Source organism: Desmodus rotundus, chromosome 7 (assembly GCF_022682495.2).
Source record: "Desmodus rotundus isolate HL8 chromosome 7, HLdesRot8A.1, whole genome shotgun sequence".
Classification (NCBI taxonomy): domain Eukaryota; kingdom Metazoa; phylum Chordata; class Mammalia; order Chiroptera; family Phyllostomidae; genus Desmodus; species Desmodus rotundus.
This window is the reverse complement of record NC_071393.1, coordinates 74,207,983-74,225,616: the sequence shown is the minus strand read 5'-3', so window position 1 is coordinate 74,225,616 and position 17,634 is coordinate 74,207,983. Positions and strand designations below refer to the sequence as shown.

The following is a 17,634-nucleotide window of genomic DNA, read 5'->3' as shown; positions in this document are numbered from 1 at the left end:
CTCCGCAGTACAGGGGGGCTCTGCACTGCCAGCCATTTACACAGCACACAGCACATGGCTTTCTTTTGTTGCTCATCTTCCCAGTGAATTGCGTTACAATGTCTTCCCTTAAGCACAAACACCTCCAGGCCTTGAGTTACAGTCGCCCCTGGGAACAAGGGTGAGGGGAGAAAGGGTGAGGAATGTCCGTTTTTGCTGTTCCAAAGCAAATAGGATCTTGATGCGTGGCATGGGATGCCAGGGAGCTTGTCATTGCCCATGTGTGTTACCAAAGGCTGAGATGAGGCCACTGCGGCCGAAAAGACCAGAAACTCTCTGGACAATGAGTGAAGGTCGTACAACAAAACAATGCATTATCCTCCTTCCTGACACCCCTTGCCCGTCTGCCTGTCCTGTTGCGCACTGGGAGAATGAAATGAGTTGGAGGGGGCTGAGTTAGTTTGGCTTCTAAATCTCTTAGGAGATGTCTCTTTCAGAATCAGGCTCAAGCTGGGATATTGAGTAATTATCACGGTATGGGATATGCCACGTGCCAGTAAAATCTAACAGTCGGCCAGTCACATCAGTCTGTGTCTACCACCGTCATCACCACAGCGCCACGGCCACAGAAGGACAGGCTTTCCCATTGTCACAGCTACACCAAGTTACATTTTATAAACACGGCCCACGGACTCTGAGTGTGAGTTCAAGCATCTGTGGCACCAATAGGAGAAATACTCTCAAGTCCCAAATGAGTCTTAACATAGCTCTATTTTAAAGCATCTCAGTGCTAAGAAACCATTTCTTGGATTTTCCAGAGCAAACATGGACGCTTTGACTATTTCCCTGCCTCATAGCACGCTTCTAAGCCCCTCCCCACGTGTCCAGGGCCACGCACTCATTGTGACCACCCATGACGATAATGAAGTGAATAGATCTGCTAAAGTCAAAGGAAATTGGAAGTGCTAAGTCCTGCTTTCCAAAATTGGGGCTAGAGAGGTGGGCTAGATTACTCACTGAAGCGACTGGGGTGACTGCTGCTGCTTTGGGCCGTTCCTGTTGCAAGGCGAAGTGTTTGATTGTCACTGCTTTTCCGGTCCTTGGGGCCTGGAGCCACAAAGAGCAAATCCAGTCAGCACCTCAATGGCTCTGGCGCATCTGCCCTCCTGTAGGGTTTTATGGCCATGGCCTGCAAGGCCAAGACTCGGAAGTCCCTGATGGGGTCCCCAGGTGTGCCCAAACCCCCAGTGACCCTCCGCCCTGTGCTCTAACATTTTGGTGGTGGTATGCAGGCAAAGTTTTTGAAGTTCCAGTCCCAGACACCAATGTTTTCCTTTGTAAGACACAAAGAAGGGTGTGGAGGAGCAGGTCCTTTTGGTCCAGGTCCCTGCTGCCCTCCCACAACATGGGGCAAAAGAGCCTCGGTGAGTTGTTGAGAAGCAACTCAGATGCTGGACTCTCTTTTGAGTCAAGGCCAGACTTCTGCTCTTGCTTGGGAGGAAGAGCTTACCTGTCATCCCTCTAGAGGGATGATTGTCCCAGGTGAGACCAGGGCTCTCCCAGACTGGCAGTGTGCTAACAGAGGGACCCGGTCCTCGGTGCAGAGAAGGCAGGACCCTGACGGGCAGCCCTAGACCAGAGAGGCTGAATTCTACTTGGACATGGAGAGAGGTCCAAGTGACATCCTAGTCACTACCTTCCCTTCCTAGGAGTCGAATGAGTTTGATTTATTTGTCTTGCAGAATAAAGTTTTCTGTCATTCCTGCCATGGTCTTCTGTGTCTTCCACAACCCCAGTGTCTCATTGGGATTTCTGTCCCTGCGCAACTTGGCATGGGAGGTGAGTCTCAACAATACAGAAAACAAAACAAAACAAAACACTCCTTGATTTGTCTCTAGCTCGGCCACAGACTGTTCCCTTTCCTTCTGTGGTACTCATCTGTAAAGTGGCCCGACTCAGGGGTTTTCACACCAAATTCAGTGGTGCCTTCTGGAGCTTGAGGGTTCCCTAGGGCTCCCAGAGAAGTGCAGCAGAAAGGGAGGCTGAGCCAGCTCTGTCTGCTCCCACCCAGCACCCACAGGAGCAGCTGCGTTTTCTCTGTTTTATACACTGTGTTCCCACACAAGAATTCTTTGAAGAAAGGGTCCTGAGGCTACAGTTTGAAAACTTCTGGAATGGATAATCATTAAAGTTCCTTCCAGTCTGAGATACTTAGACTTCTGAAGCCCAGCTCAAGTCATTCTTCTTCCAGAAAGCCTTCCTGCTTACCCAGCCTTGGGTACTCGAACTCCAGCGATACTGATGGTGACAGGCATATGTCCCTCAGAGACCCACTGATGCCTGCTTGGGAGAGTGAACAGCTTTCTAAGTTAGAAGGTGAGCTCCTTGAGAGAAGATACTGATTTTCCTCCCACGCCCTGCCTCCTTGGAGCACCGTGTGCGGAGTAGGTTCGGCAAGCTTGCCAATGCTCCAGGTGTTGTGAGCTCTTGCATGCGATAGTCTCCCAGAGAGACTCGCTGCTTTCGGGGGAGGAACCACCCTTTGGTCTGCTGATGGCCACCAGAGAGACCTGTCCTTAGGAAGCTGGGGACCCTACCTGGCGAATAGCTGCAGATCTACATAGTCCCAGCAAGGACAGCCCTGAGTTCCTGCCTTAATGGAGCTCTGCTCCACATCTACTACCTTCAGTGTGTCTCCTGGCAGGGGCTCTCCATACACTGTGGCCATGGAAGAGGCTTGTCACTGACTCTGAACCTGGAAATCAGATGAGCCAGGATACCCCATGGCCAATAGGCATCTCAGCTGGCTGATGGGGGCCGGGGACCTCCAGGCTTGCTCAGGGTGTAGCTTTCTCTGGAGATGGAGCCCTAAAAGGAGGCAGGAGGGGAGCTTACTCAGAGATATTTGAGAAGGCAGGTCACAGGAGGGAGCTAGAGGCAAAAGATAAGGATGGCCACAGACCAACATCCTTGGGGCAGGTGACCAGGATGAGAGGGGGAGCTGCAGAGGTGGAGTGAGTGCGGACACCTGCTCTGCCATTTATTAGCTATGTGACTTTGGGTAAATCACTTTATTTAGTTTCAAAGTCTTTACCTATAAACTGGGGGCAAAAGGACCCGGCCAATTGCAGGTTACCCCATAGTGAATTGCAATTCCAAGGAGACAACAGGAACAGAAGTGTTCTGTAAACTAAGAGAGGCAGGGATGGAAAGGACTCTGATTGTTAACAGGGGAGACCACCCTTTGCTGCCACAGCAGCTTCCTATGAAGGACCAGCCTGCAATATCACAGGGATGCTCCGAGGCTGACCAGCTCTCCTCCGCCTGCTCCTCCCATCTCTGGCCTTGATGAACTTCTGGTCAGGCTGGGTATGTGAAGGGGGCAGGGCAGTTCAGGACAGAGGCCCCCGCCAATTCTGGCACAAAGAAGCTCCCCAAAGAGAAGGAAGTGTCCTGATAAAGAACCCCTGAAAGGTGGGAAGCCCAGGGGGCTGCTGAGATTCCTCAGGACTCTTTTGCTCAGGGTGGGTCCTGGTTGGCACTGTGGGGGCACAGGAACTTTCAGCAGGTCACAGGGAGGGCTTGGCATTTCCCTCCAAAGACGTTCCCCACTGAATCCTCCAGACGTGGGGTGTAAGTAGCAGCCCGGGCCAAGGATGGAACGTCTGGCAGGGTTTAAAATCCGCAGCTGGCGGGTGAGACCTCTCCATGCTGATATGGGGAAACACCATCAGGCTCCAGCCTGATGCTGCCCCTGCCTTGCCCTGACAGGCCCTGTACCCTGGTCCGGCCCCCCTCAACTACTGTAGCCAGAAGTGTGGGTGCTGGGCCTGCGCAGCCAAACATCTGGCAGATCTGGTTGGCTGTTGGGCAGCACAACAGGGCTGCCATCCCCTGGACCCCCACGACCCTTCCAGGACGAGCTGCTCTGGTGGGAGGCAGGCAGTGATGGATCGTACACAGTCTCTTTCAGCGCCAGCCACAGGGTGTCCCGCTTCCCGTTCAGCTGTCCCCGCTCGGGTACTGACTGCTCAGTTTCACCTGGGTCCTCTGGGGAGGCACCCGTGGAATCTGGTACGCGGGCACTGGGCTCAGACGTGCTTAGGCAGGTCTCGTCAGAGACGCTGAGACCCTCCAGGGTGCTGGCTGAGGAGCAGAGGCAGTCAGGTGGCTCTGCAGCCTTGGGCTTGGGGGCATGGACAGGGGCTTCTGGTGAGGCTTGCACAGGCTCAGCCTTCTGCCCTTGGGAGTCCTGCCTGGCCTGGGTTTTAGGGCTAGAGCCAGCCTGCTTATAAGGGGAGGAGGTCTGCAGGGCAGGGCACTGGCTGAAGACTGCCTTGTGGTCCAGGAACAGCTCCCTTGGGGAGGCAGGGGCTGGTGAGGGACGGGAGCAGCAGGGGCCATCGTGCAGCTGTAGATCCTCGGAGAGCACTGAGGGTCGGTGGGACAGTTTGCTGGTAGCTGTGCTGGTGTCAAAGCTGGGGCTCCGGCGCCGTGCCAGGGGCTGTAGCTCATACTGCTCTGAGCAGGACCCGGGCTGCCCTCCTACTGGCCCTGGTCGTGGGCGGCCTGCTTTCTCCCCACGTGGCTCCCCAGTTCCGGCGTCCCACGGCAGGTGGGCACAGGGCCAGAGGATCTGACCGCAGTTCTTCTCTGGTCCGAAGAAACAGCAGAGAGATTGGAAGAAGAAGCTGGCAAAGCCACAGCTGACGCACTTGACCATCATGAGGACAATGCCCAGCTTGCGATAGAGCAGCACCGTGGCAGGCAGCATGAGCACACCAGCTGCAAACAGGGCTGCGGCCCCCATGGCCGTGGCGCAGCTGGTCTGGCGCAGTGAGAAAGCCACACGGCTCAGGCGGTCTGGGTGTGGGCACAGGTGATAGGAGATGCAGTAGTTGACAGTGAAGTCTACTGAGAGGCCCACGGAGGCAGAGAGAAAGAGTGCCTCGGCAGTGTTGAGCTGCCACTCGAGGAGTACCAGGAGCCCGACGGTGAGCAGCACTGTGCCTGCCACAGCTGCCACGGAGAACAGGCTAAGTGGAACGTTCCAGGTACCCAGCAGCAGCGTGGCAAAGGCCAGAGCCAGAGCCAGGCCCAGCACCACAGCAGGCTCGGTGCTCAGGCTGTGCTGAAGGCTGTACAGCTCCAGCTGGCTGGTGAACCAACCCTGGCGGAGGCTGGGAGGTGCTCTGCGCAGCTCTGCTGCCAGCCAGTGGCTGACCTCAGTGTAGAAGCGGTGGGCCTGGCTGTAGTCTGGACTATACTGGAAGTTGGTCTGGAACTGCAGGACCAGGGCAGTCAGGCTGCCCTGGGTATCGAAGCGGGGCCCCAGGTCATGGGTGCTCTCTGGGCCTTGCTCCAGAGCCATCATCTTGAGGCAGTGCAGGAAAAGCTGCGGTGCCCAGGGGAATCCTGAGTGGCCACAGCAGAGGCCAGGCCCCAGGCGGGCACAACTGGGGCTCTCCATCCAGTGCTGGAGGGTCTCCACGAAGCACACTGTGGGCCAGCCCTCGGGCTGGGCACCAAAGAAACTCTGATTCCGAGCTCTGTGGCAGAGTGCCAGCAGCCAGCGCTGGGCCTCAGGACTGCTGGCTGAGAAGGCAGGGTCACTTACCAGTGAGCTGTTGCTGCGAGGGTCCAGGGGGTCCCCAGTGTCCACAGGCAGGATGCCCCAAACCAAAGCCACGGGCATGTGGCCCCCCTCGCCCTCAGGTAGCCGGTCAAACAGGAACTGCTGGCGGTACTCTGCATCGAAGCGCTCGAAGGGATGGCTGGGCCTGAAGACCTGGCCTCGGGGCGGTGGCAGAGTAGGCAGCCGCAGGCGGGGGCTGACGCCGGCGATGTAGGCGCCCCCTGCTGCCAGCGCTGCGAACCAGCAGATCCAGATGTAGCGGAACTTGATGACGCCGCAGGGCAGGAGGCGCTGGAAGAGCAGGCGTGAGGTGCCGGCCGCTGCCCTCCGAAGGCCACGGAGCCTCCGGTGCAGCGCCAACGCTAGCCGCCGGGGTGCGCTGCCGGCCCACGGGCCCTGTGCCCGGGCGGCACAGCCGCGCCCCAGGTAGCGCTCGTGGAGCACGGCTGAGGAGGGCAGCCAGGCCAGCGTGAGCACCAGGTGCGCCAGCACAGCAGTGCCCATGTAAAGGGCGAAGCAGCGCACGGCCGGAAGGCGGCTCAGGTAGCTGGCGTAGAAGGCCGCGCTGGTGGTGAGGCCGGAGACCAGCACCAGGTAGCCAAAGTGGTGCATGGTGCGGCCCACGCGCTGTGCCAGCCCCCCAGAGGGCAGCTGGCTCTTGCTGAGACGCCAGAGGTCGAAGAAGATAAGGGTGTGGTTGATGCAGACGCTGCTGAGTAGGATGAGGGCCGCCAGATTTACGAAGGGGAAGTAAGCCATTCGGAAGGCCACTCGGTAAAGAAAGAAGGCTACCAGCAGGGAGCCCAGCACCCCTAGCAGCACCATGAGCGTGAGGAAGAGGGAGCGCAGGTAGAGGGCGGTGCTAAGGAAGATGGCAGCCAGAGCCAGCAAGGGGTATACGGTATCCTGGGCCAGGTAGTGCCTCAGCAGCTCCTGCTTGAGGCCCAGGTCCATGCCGGTGATGGACGTGTAATTGTCAGAGAGCTCCCAGGGAGTGGCTAGGCGGTCCAGGTAGATGCCCATCATGGAGGCACCCTTTGGGGTGGGCAGGAAGAGCAGACTGTACTTGAGGGAGGGTACCTGGTAGTCGGCAGTTTGGGGACTCAGAAAGTCCCTGTCCAGCAGAAAGTGCAGAAGTTGGTACACGGCACTGCTCCGGGAGCACTTGGTGGGAACCTGGGAACATCGTGGGGGCTTATCCTGCCCTGGTCCCAGACAAGAGGGCACCAGGGCACCACGGTGGTAGTAGAGGGCACAGGCCCGAAGCAGGGCCAGTGTGTGGGCTGCGTCTGCTTGAGTAGTGTCCAGGCAGGAGGAGCGGTTGGAGAGCACGGCCACATAGTTGCCCAGGGACCAGCTGGGGCAGCACTCATTGGCTGCTGTGCGCTGGCACAGAGCCCCAAAGTGGGTATGGGAGCGGATCTGTAGGGCACAGAGAGCAGGAGAGAGCTCAAGGGCAGGCAGTGCAGAGGCCCAGGGTTCCCCAGCCCTGCCCAAGGCCCTCTCACCTCCTTTCGGGCTGCAGGGCAGAGGCAGAGCGGTATCTCGACAGCCCAGCAGAACTGGCTTGTTTCAGAGCTGCTTTTGGCTGTTGGCCCAGGTGTCAGCAGTTACATTTTGACTCCATCAAAGGAGCTTCAGAGATGCTGACGAGGCCCCAGCCTGAGAGGTCCTGCCCTGAGGGCCCCTGTGGGTCACACCCCCCCAACTCTATGCTACCTGAGCCAGGTGTATGAGTGGAAGTGACAGCCACAGATGGAACAGGGTCAAAGGTCGAGGAAACTGGAAGCAAACGGCGAGAGAGGTGGAGGCCAAAACATTCCAAGATCAGGGTCACTGCCAAAACCTAGCCCCTTCCCTCTGTCTACTAGTCTGCTGAAACCCTCTCAGGCACAAGGCTGTTTCTTTTCAGACGACCTGCCTCCTTTTCTCTCCCACCTGCTGTTGACAGCACAACTGGTGTAGTTACAGAGCACCTGTCTGGGAGCCCGAGGCTCTGTTCTGTCACCAGCTGGGTATATGGCTTTGCATCTGAGATCGTGGAGACAGTCATAACATTTATTGAGAGATTACTATTGCCAGTCATTGTGTTATAGGTTCACAAATTCCATCTTAATTGTCACAACACGCCTATGAGGAAAGTACCATTCTTATCCCCATTTTATATGTACGAAGACTGAGGCACTGAGAGGTTAAGAAACGTGCCTGAAGTCACACAGCTTGAGGGAGGGCACCTGGTAGTCGGTCTGAATTCAGCTAGGGAGTATCAGAGCTGGCCTGGAAATCAGGTGTCTGGCTCCGGAGCACATGTTCTTAAGCAGTGTCTTTGGTACTTTGGGTGCCCTGTGTGAAGTGAGCGGCTGGGGCTGCTTTGTAGTGTTCACACTGTTTGTAGCAGCAAACCTTTCTGCAGATGTTACAGTGTGTGGTTGTCTAGTTAGGGGCTGCGGGCCTTGGGCCAGTTCCTGAGGTTCCTTTTCAGTACCTTTAGGAAACCCCCAGGCTCTGCATGTTGTGTCTTCCAACACTTGTGTTTTGGTTCTTGTGAAAACAGCTGACTCTTCTTTCCCTGCCCCAACCCGGAGCCTTTCAGAAGCATTGGAATAATTTTCTAAACTGGGAATGCTCTTCCCCGTCCACTCTGGCAGTCCTGGCTCAGCAGTGTTTCCCTGGGATCAGGTTCCTGGTGTCCTGGTTCCCCCGCACCCAGCCCCTGGTGCCTCCCGAGTCAGCTCACCTGGTCCTGTTCCATGCGACACATGGAATGGATGGCGTGTATGTTCCACAGGCTGCCCGCTGAGGTGGACATGAACACCAGCTGTGCATAGCTCTTTTCTGCAACACACCCCCCAGGGTTCAGCCCTTTGGCCCCAGGTCCTGGGCCCACCAAAAGAAAGATTCTTACCCAGAGCCATATCAGGTTCAGATTCTCAGGAGCTTGAAACCTGTCCCTGGCTGCCTCATCCTGGGCCAGCTGCTGTGCCCACCCACACCCAGATTGACCCTACCTGGCAGGATTGCCTGAGACCTGACTCATCTTCCTAGATACAACCCAGCTTCCCTGGCTTGAATGTGGCCAGCTGGCCTCCTTCCCTTTCTGTCTGCTCAAATCTGTTCTCCTGGGTCCTTCTGTTCTAGTAAGTGGGGTGGGGACCACTATTAAAGCCAGGAACTGGCCAAGTGAAGCTTACCAGGGGGGCCACAGAAGAAGCTTTCTTGCCCTCTCTCCTCCAGGGGCTCCACCATCCTCCGGGGCCGGACTACGCCCTCCTGGGCACTAGTCCAGGGTTCGGGGCTCAGAGTGCTGTGTGGGTTTGAGCTGAGGTAGACAGAAAACCAATGCCAGGCACTATCAGAGGAGGCTAGACATTACTCCCCAGAGGTCCCCAGCCAGTCCCTCTGACCCGTCTTTGGGGAGGTCACTCGATGGCCTCTCCCTAAAGGCCTCATTTTCTCTTCCATTTCCCCCAATGGTGTGGAAAGATGGGAACCCATTACCTGTTCAGCTCAAGGTCTGGGGAAAGGGAAAGCAGCTTCCTGGGGCCTGTGAGGATCTGCAGCGCTCTCCAGACCACTAGCTTGCGCCCAATGTCTGTGTCCCGAGGCTCAAAGCCCTGTAGGGAGGAGGGCCGAGAAGATCAGGCAAGCAGGAGGAGTGGTTTTCCGTCTTGTGCTTCTCGGCTCTGCCCCTTTGGCTGCCCGGAACAGGGAAGGCCAGCCTGCCTGCCTGGATTGTTGTTGAACAGGAGTATCACCTCTATACCATCTTCCCAACTTGCTCTGTAGGCCGAGAGCCCACCGCTGTCATCCCACCCCCAACCTGCTGTCCACGCCAACCTGTTGCCCCAGACCGAGCTCAGGTGGCCCAACCTGGGGGCCCTCTCCCTCCCCTTGGCTCCTCACCAGCAAGGGCTTGGAGAAGTCCGGCAGGTGGCCCCCTAAGAGTCCAGCCAGGGTGCAGAGGAGGATGACAGCTAGACACAGCAGCAGCACTGCCACTGGCCACTCAGCAATCAGCTGGGAATAGCTGGGAAAGAGGAAGAGAGCCCATATGAATTAGTGTTGGGTGTGGCAGCAGGGCCCGGGTGAGCTTAGCAGCCACCCAGAAGGGGTGGTGGGGCTATATTGGGCACAGACTGGGCACCCTAGGGGTCAAGAAAAGGCCTAGGCCTACCTCTTTGGCATCTGGAAGGCCTGTTTCTGCCTGTGGAAGAGAAGAAAAGATACTCACTTGCCAAAGTCCTCTTATAGGGTGGGACGTGGAGGCAGGGGGTAGAGGAAGATGGCGTTAGCCGTTTTAGGCTTTCCCACACCTCAACTACAATTCTTACTTCCAAGCTCTCTACCCAAGCTGCATCCCTCATCAGAGCCAGGGGACATCCTGGGCTGCACGGAGCCCGGAGCCCAGGGGATTGGCCCCACTTTTTAGCCCTGCCCTACCTCCTGTGGCAGCTGGCATGTTGCCAGGCCCCTCCTTACCTGACGCTGACCACATGGTGTTGCACAGACGGTGGCTTCCAGGCCCCGTCGTGCTGTGAGGGGGCTGGGGAAGGGCTGAGGCTGGAGCCATGGGAGCACAGAGCTGCCCGGTCGCCAAGCCCTGGCAGGGAAGTGCCCCCCCGGTATTCCTGTGGTGCCCGGGCATAAGTGAAGTGGGCAGGGGCCAAGGGGCTGGATGGGCCCACAGGCTGGAGGGTAGAAGTCACTGGCGGAGGTCCCGAAGAACTGGAAATGTCCTCAAGGGGGCAGCTGTGGAGAGAGCAGCTTCTTTCTGGGCTTGCTTCAGGGGCCACAGCCTTGCTCTGGGGCCTGGAGAGAGAAGACACAGGGAAGATTGGGTGGGGGCATACTGGTAGGACTTTTCTATTGCTAGTCCTGGAGGGGAGGCAAGGAGGGTGGGGCTGTGGATCTACATCCCCTGCCTACCTCTTGGGGTCCGTTGTCTTAGTCACTCATGCACTCGAGGAAAAATCATTGGCAGCCTGCTACATGCCCGGCACTGTGCGAGGCAACAAATGTGATTTTCCATGTATGATCTAATTTACTCTTTACACAAGCCTACAGAGGAAGTACTTTCCTTGTGTATAGACTTGAAAGCCAAGGTTGTGTGAGATAGGAAGAGCTGGGCCTTGAACCCAGTTCTGATGTGTAGTCCTTTGCTCTTTCTGCTACAGTCATCAGTTCATTCTCCTGTGAGACACTTATCGAGCACCTGCTGCTCTGGTCCCTGCAGATAACTGCTCCTCTCCCAGATAATTGCATGGCTCACACTCTCTCTTTATTCTGTTCTCATTTCAACTATTACCTTCTTAGAGAAACCTGCCATGACTACCCTCTCTGAATAATCACCTACCAGTTCTCCATCCCCCTACCTGCTTTATATTTCTTCAGAGCATTTGCCACCACTGGACATTGTATTGTATAGTTGTCATGTTTATTGCCTGTCTCTCATATGGAACGTGAGCTCTGGAAGAGCAGAGGCCTGGCGCATTTATTCATCTCTCTGTCCTCAGTGCCTTGAACAGTGCCTTACACACAGAAGTTGAATGGAGACTGAGTGCCAGACAGTCTGCTAATAGTGGTGCTGGGATAAAGAAGGCCCAGTCCTTGTCCCCTAGGTACTCATAGTAGGTGGGAGATGCGGGCAGTCTACTGGGTTGAGTGCTGTGAGAGAAGAAGTCCTAGAGGGCTGAAGGAGTCCAGAGGAGGGCCCGACCTTCACAGGGCTGGGGGTAGTCAGGGAAAGTTTGGCAGAGTGCTGCCCTTCCACCAACACTGAGCCGTGGAAGGAAGGTCTGTTTTGCAAGGGTATGCATAGTTGGGAGATGGAGTTTGGACCCCAAGGAACTTGCTAGGGAGGAGTCAGAAATAGATTCCTCTTCCAAAATTGCTAATGAGGACAGGACTCTGTGTAGGGACCCAGCCCCACTCCGTGGTGTGGGGCTGGATGGATCCCACCCCAGTGATAGGATCGCCAGACCCAGGACGGGAGAACATAGCTACAGAACAAAGCGGGGGCCTCCAGGGGTTCTGGGATGGGCAGCCTTGGCATAGCCCTGTCCCTTTCCTTCCATCTCCCTGGCTCCCCTGGCTCACCAGAGCTTGCATAGCTCCTGTGGGAAAGCCAGGTGTATGCTGAAGCAACCCTGGCTTCCAGTCCTGCCAGCTGCACTGCTGAAGGGGCTGTGAGCCAGAGTCCTGGTGCAAGTGGACGATGCCCCCAGAGGTGGGGCTCTGCCCAGAGACCAAGTAAAGGAACTGGAAAGAATGAGCAAGCGCATCCTCTTCCTCCCAGAAGGCTGGCATAGCAGTTGGGGGAGCATGATCCTTATGCTGAGAATAAAATGGGGGAGCGGTGGAGGTGTGCTCCTGGCTCTGGCATCCTTTAGCTCTGGGACCTCGGGGAAGACACACAATTCTTGGAGCATCGGCATCCATGTCTGTCGCGTGAGGGCGTGATGGTAATGACCCCACCCAAGTTTGGTATTGACTGATATAACACGTGTAAGGAGGTTGGCATGTGGAAGGCACATTTGCTTTCTTGCCCCGTCTCACACTCAGTGCTGAAGGGAGCATGTAGTCTAAAAAGCACATATGAATTGGTAATTTGGCCTCTTTAGGCACCTCAGATAGTAAATTTCTATTTGAGAACTTCTCACACCTTGAAAATCTCACTACATATATAATTATAATTGCTTTCCTTTTTGTTATCCAAAAGCTGCATCAGGATTTGATTTCATGATTTAAATCACTGATAACTTATATTTTTTACTAACTCAGAATTTCGAAAAATAGGAATTAGCCCTGGCTGGTGTGGCTCAGTGGGTTGAGCTCCGGCCTGTGGACCAAAGGGTTGCTGGTTCGATTCCCAGTCAGGGCACATGCCTGGGTTGCAGGCTGGGTCCCCAGTTGGAAGCATGAGAGAGTAAACTGATTGCTGTACCTCTCACACGTTTCTCTCCCTCTCTTTCTCCCTTCTCCTCTCTCTCTAAAAATAAATAAATAACATTAAAAAAAAGAAAAAGAAGAATTAGACCAATGTTGTTTTAAAGCAAGACCTCAGATTACCCCATAAAGTTAATGACATAACAACCAGTATCCTGGCAGCTAAAAGACCTTATGGGCCCCTCTCCATGGGCCAAAAGGAAGCTGGATATATGGCCTGGGTTTCTGTGTATAAGTGTGGACATCTACTTCTTTAAGGTTTTTATTCTTCAGGTGTTTTTTGAGCACCTACTACATGCTGGGCACTGTGCTTGGTCTAAGTTGCATCCTGAAGGCATGAAGATGACCCATTAGTCTGGGTCCCCCTCGTTAGAGCTGGGCCTGCCTTCCAGAGGTCAGGAGGGTGGGGAAACCAGGGTGCCTCTTCCAACTTCTCATGGCCTTAAAACACTCACTGAGCACTGGACTTGCCCTAGGAGCCAGGCTCCCACTTAGAGTGTCAGTTTTGTTTTTGTTAAGAAGGTGCTGGAGGAGAACATGAACACGGTCCCTTAACCAGTCTACCAAACCTCAAAGCCCCACCCCTTCCTCAGGTGGCTTCTGTTCAAGGGCCATTCCGGCTTCTACCATTAGTTTGCTTCTACTGGGGTCTTCCTGGCCCCATCTTCTTCTTTTAACCCCTTCTTTCCTCTCCAGGGACCGAGGATTAGTTGTTTCCAAATCTCACCCTTTTTGACTGTGCCCATCATTATCAGTACGGTAGAATTTGAAACCCTCCTCATTCTGACTGCTGTAGGACTGGGCCTTTGTCTCAACTCTTTCAAGGATAACAGCCAAACTCTTCTCAGAATAAAAGCCTTCTCTTGCCAGCTCTTGCTGCCCTCTGTTCTCAGGAGGCATAGTAATAATATGAGTTAAGCAGTCCAGGCCTTGCCTCCCCAGGGGGCTTTCATTCTCACCCTCTCAGTTCCGTGGCTCTCGCTGGGATGAGCAACTTCCTGGGCTGCCTGCCTAGACCCGCTGGCCTGTAAGCCAAGCTAGTGATTGAGGCAGGCAGGCAAGGGAATGGAAAGTAGTGACGCAGACCTCCTTAAGAGGCCAAAGTCACAGCAGTCAGGGCCCAGCTGACAGAGTCTCGGACCCAGAGCCCCTGCTCGGGAGCCTCACAAGGGACATGATGTGGTACATGTACATTAATCTTGCCCCCAAGCCCACAGCCACACAGTCACATGGACATCCATGTGATCCTGAAGAGCGGCCAGGATAGGTGGGGAAGCAGCTCAAGCTACTTAGAAAATAGAATGGTAATTTTAAAAACAAAGAATGAATGATCTCAGTTGGCTCTGTAGTCAACGCCTTAGTTAAGTACTGTGTGTGAGCATGCGCGCGTTGTCATCTCCACTGTGTATCTATCCCCAGAGTTCTCCTGAGCTCAGCAGGAGCATATTTGTTCTTGAATTGAAGTGAGTCCCTTTGCCTGATTAGTATCCAGAGTCTCTGGGGGAGTAGAGAGGGGTCAGAGGTCCCAGGGAGATTCTGGAGGACAGCAAGTGGTTCCTGTTTCCAGGAATGACCCTCATGGGCAGGGGAAGTAAGCAGACCAGTCAGGTCTAATCCTTGGCAAAATATCCAAGGAACCAAATGACTCTCCAGCACCTTCTAAGGAGGCTTCTGGCCCCGGGTTCCCTGCTCTGCCTTGTTACCATCCTGCCCTGTCTACCTCTGGCTCTTTGGTCAAGCCATACTCCCAGGCAGACCCTGGTCCCGGGACCACATCAATCCTGTGTCTCATCTCTTTGAAGAGATCTCTGTGCCTTTCATTAGGAAAGGTGATTAAATCTGTCCAGGCTGATGTGGTAACAATAGAGGGGAGACAATACTTCACTTGTGGAACCTCCTCTTGCTCTGAGGTACAGCATGAACATTTTAACTGGAGCAGTCTGGAGACCACGTGTCTACCTCTGCTTTTTGCCTCCAAAGAATGCCTCTTATTTCAGTCCAGGCAGGATAGAAAGGCAGTGTCACATCAGGGGAGGGATTCTCGAAGTGGCAGACCAAGGGGGGCACAGAAATTGTGCCATATTGCTACCTGGCTGGGCTGTTCCCTCACACATATGATGGAGGAAGAGAGAGGATAGGCACCAAGATGTGGGCCTTTAGCCGCAAGGTGTACCTCCTGTCCTGCCAGCCTGGGGTTCCTTCAGGTTTGGTTCTGAATGTAGCCTGAACCTCTGAGCCTGCCCACCTTAGTGTCTTCAGCGAGGGCAGGTATCTGCCACATGCGGGGACTCTGGTCCACACGTGCGCAGCTGGCCATGCAGGGCAGAGTGGAGACTGATGGTGATGGACAAAGACAGTCCCTGGTGTGGCCGCCGAGTATCTGCTCGCCCCAGGACACACACCTTGTCAAACATTCCATCTACGATACACACGCAACCCTCCAGCCCACTGACACACTGGAACCCGGTCTGAGGTTGCCGCAGGCTACGGGTTTACAGAGAAGACGTGGGGGCCAGGGCTTAAAGGGAGGGGCTCGGAAGGCCAGAGGGAGGGAACCCCGGGCCTTAGAGGTAGGATAGGAACAGTGGGATGGGGCAAGAACCGGGGCGTTGAGTGTGATGGGGGGCTGACAGTAAGGTGTAGCAGGGAGAGAGAAAATTGACTTGGCAGAATGAGGGCGTGGCCAGGGAGCAGGGAGCGAGGAGGCGCCAGAAGAGGCTAGGAGAGGGGCTGGGGAATGAATGGGGCGATGTATGGCGGCTACTGGGAATACGTGGGGCGGGCGTGCTGGGAAGGTCTGTGAGCTGGGTCTATGGAGTGGTTTACCCTACCTGTCCGGGGAGCTTCCATCTGGGGCCAAGGGCTCCCCCTCAGGCCGCTGCTCCCCTTCCGGTCCTGGGCCAGGAGCCGGAGCGCTACCGCTGTTGCAGCTACCTCCGTCCATGCCCGTGGGCGGCGCCGCTGTCCGGGCGCTGGTGCTGAATTGGTGGCAGTGCAGGGTTTCTGCGCATGCGTAAGATCAGGGCGTGTTCGCTGGGCGGGGCCGATGAGAAATCCAGCCAATGGGCGCAGCGCCGGGGGTGGGGACAGAGGATTCCAGTGGCGCGGCTGCTGGGAGCTGGAGGCTTGCAGTCTTTAAGACCCTGGGGCTGGTGGTGTGGGCCCCTCTAACCAAGCCAAGTCTGAGAGCTTCTGTTAGGAGTCCAGCCTTCTAGCTGTAGTCTGCACATTGGCCTTTCCTGAGTGGTATCGGTCTTCCCGTAAGGAACGAGGAAACACAAGCCCAGGGATTGTGTTAGGGAGCCTCACATCCTGAAATACAGACTTTTCCAGTGGGAAAGAGTGAGTACTCCACGCCTGCACTTCACAGCACGGGACACTGAGGGGTCGAGAGGTCGGGTGACTTTAGTCCCACATTGTTCTCGGCTCCGTTTAGTGCCCCCCTTTCCTCCCCAGTGAGACTAGACAGCTGCTCAAGTTGGGTCTTCCTTCACGTTCACCTGGATGTGGACCTGGCCCTAAGTCTGCTCCCATCAGACATGAAGTCCTAATTCCCTTATTCAAGTGTGCCGTATGGTGGGGAGGGGAGGGGGAAAGGGGGATACTCAGAGAATCCCTGGTACCTTTTTTTTATAATCACCCCACTTCAGCCTGGGAAGTACCTAGTAGCCACTTACTCCAGGGCACTTGCTGCCTACCCTGTGAGGGAGTGACTGCGAGGGAGAGGAGGAGTGATGGGCTGTGGACAGGCCTGGCTAGAGGACTGTGGTAGCTCTAGAATAGATAGGGAGTTGGCGAGTGGAGAGGGTCCCAGATCTGGGACCTGCGTGAGCAGAAAGGGTTTCATAGCAGGCAGACTGGATGGGTGTGCAGGGAGGTACCTTGACTGAAGAATGGGGCTGGGGAGAGAGTCAGAACCCAGAAGCGTGTGGTGTATAGGTATCTCTAAACTGTGTGCAAACACCACCCTAAGCAAGACACAGATCAGTAGAGGATAGTGGTGGGAGAATCTAGACATGTAAAAGTGGTGGGCCTGCCCTGAGTACCTTAGTTTGGTTGGAGAGATAAAAGCCTAGCCCATGAACTGGTGCTGACCGGGTAGGGTGTGGTCACACACATGTGATAGTTAATATAAGCTGCAGAGAAGGAGGCAGTGCTCAGAGAGAGGACCTCTCTTCGCCTAATTGGCTTTAGGGGAGGCATCATGTTGATGGCAGAGCTTCATCTGGCTTGGAAGCAAGGCATTACTGACCTGGGAGCAGGGTAGGGGTGGAGGTGGTGGGGAACTGTGTAAAGTTAAAAAAGCTGGAAAGTTCAATGTATGCTCAGGGAATGGTGAGAAATACATGTGGACAGTAGGGACCCCTGCGGGCCGCATGCGGCTCAGGATGGCTGTGAATGCGGCCCAACACAAAATTATAAATTTACTTAAAACATTGAGATTTTTTTGTGATTACATGTTGCAATGTATTTAATGTGTGGCCCAAGACAACTCTTCTTCTTCCAGTGTGGCCCACATGTGCCAAAAGGTTGGACACCCTGCATTAAAGGTTTCTGATCGATAGAGTGAGGCGTGCAAGACGGTACTTTGGAAGGCCCCCTAGGTCTGGGTATATATGATGGGGTAGAGGTGACGAGGTCCCATATTAGGCCCTCTGATGGGAAGGAGCAGAAGTGAAAAAGACAGCAGGTGGCCTTACACAACCATATGCTATGGGGACCACTGGGTCGAGCTTCTGAGAATGCCTGGCTGGGTACCCCATTCTCACAGCTAGGGGACTCAGAGACTACTGGGTTCCTGAGCACCAGGTTGAATGTGAGGGAAGACAGACTCTTTTAAGAGTAAAACATGGCCTTTAGGAGGCTGTTTATTAGGAAGAGAAGATTCTGGCTCCAGGTCCATGTCAGGTCAGCAGGGCAAGCCACTTAGGCTCCCCACTCTTGTGTCCTGTTTCCTCTGCTTACTCAGTGATGTGTATCAGGGGGTGGGACACACTGCCCTGGGGGGTAGCTCCCCCATGACAGTGCCCTAGGCCATGGCCACAGGGGTGCTCACAGGGCCCTGGAGGATGGCT

The 17,634-nt window shown here is 55.3% G+C and overlaps 1 protein-coding gene across 2 annotated transcripts; it reads right to left on the bottom strand.

Annotated features, from left to right (window-relative positions):
• DISP2 (dispatched RND transporter family member 2) lies at window positions 1–15,506 on the bottom strand. 2 transcript variants are annotated; one of them, XR_008427426.1, is made up of 9 exons: window positions 15,391–15,506; window positions 10,094–10,423; window positions 9,789–9,818; window positions 9,518–9,641; window positions 9,113–9,228; window positions 8,806–8,933; window positions 8,352–8,449; window positions 997–7,036; window positions 1–148 (listed from the first exon to the last, which is right to left on the bottom strand). XR_008427426.1 is itself a non-coding variant. In XM_053929157.1 (8 exons), exons 1-8 carry the CDS (start codon window positions 15,501–15,503, stop codon window positions 3,776–3,778), a joined length of 4,200 nt encoding a protein of 1,399 aa, XP_053785132.1. In that variant the 5' UTR covers window positions 15,504–15,506; the 3' UTR covers window positions 1–3,775. The 2 variants fall into 2 exon arrangements, 1 of the variants encoding a protein (XP_053785132.1); XM_053929157.1 differs by having other exon boundaries at window positions 1–7,036.
• Between the last annotated feature and the right edge of the window lie 2,128 nt (window positions 15,507–17,634).

Bases quoted from the DNA above. Each gene is read 5' to 3' on its own strand.
- DISP2 (XM_053929157.1), bottom strand. From the start codon at position 15,503: ATGGACGGAGGTAGCTGCAACAGCGGTAGCGCTCCGGCTCCTGGCCCA. The intron at 10,424-15,390 runs GTAGGGTAAACC...TTCTCTCTCCAG, and splicing joins GATGGAAGCTCCCCGGACAG to GCCCCAGAGCAAGGCTGTGG. The intron at 9,229-9,517 runs GTGAGGAGCCAA...TCCTCCCTACAG, and splicing joins ACTTCTCCAAGCCCTTGCTG to GGCTTTGAGCCTCGGGACAC.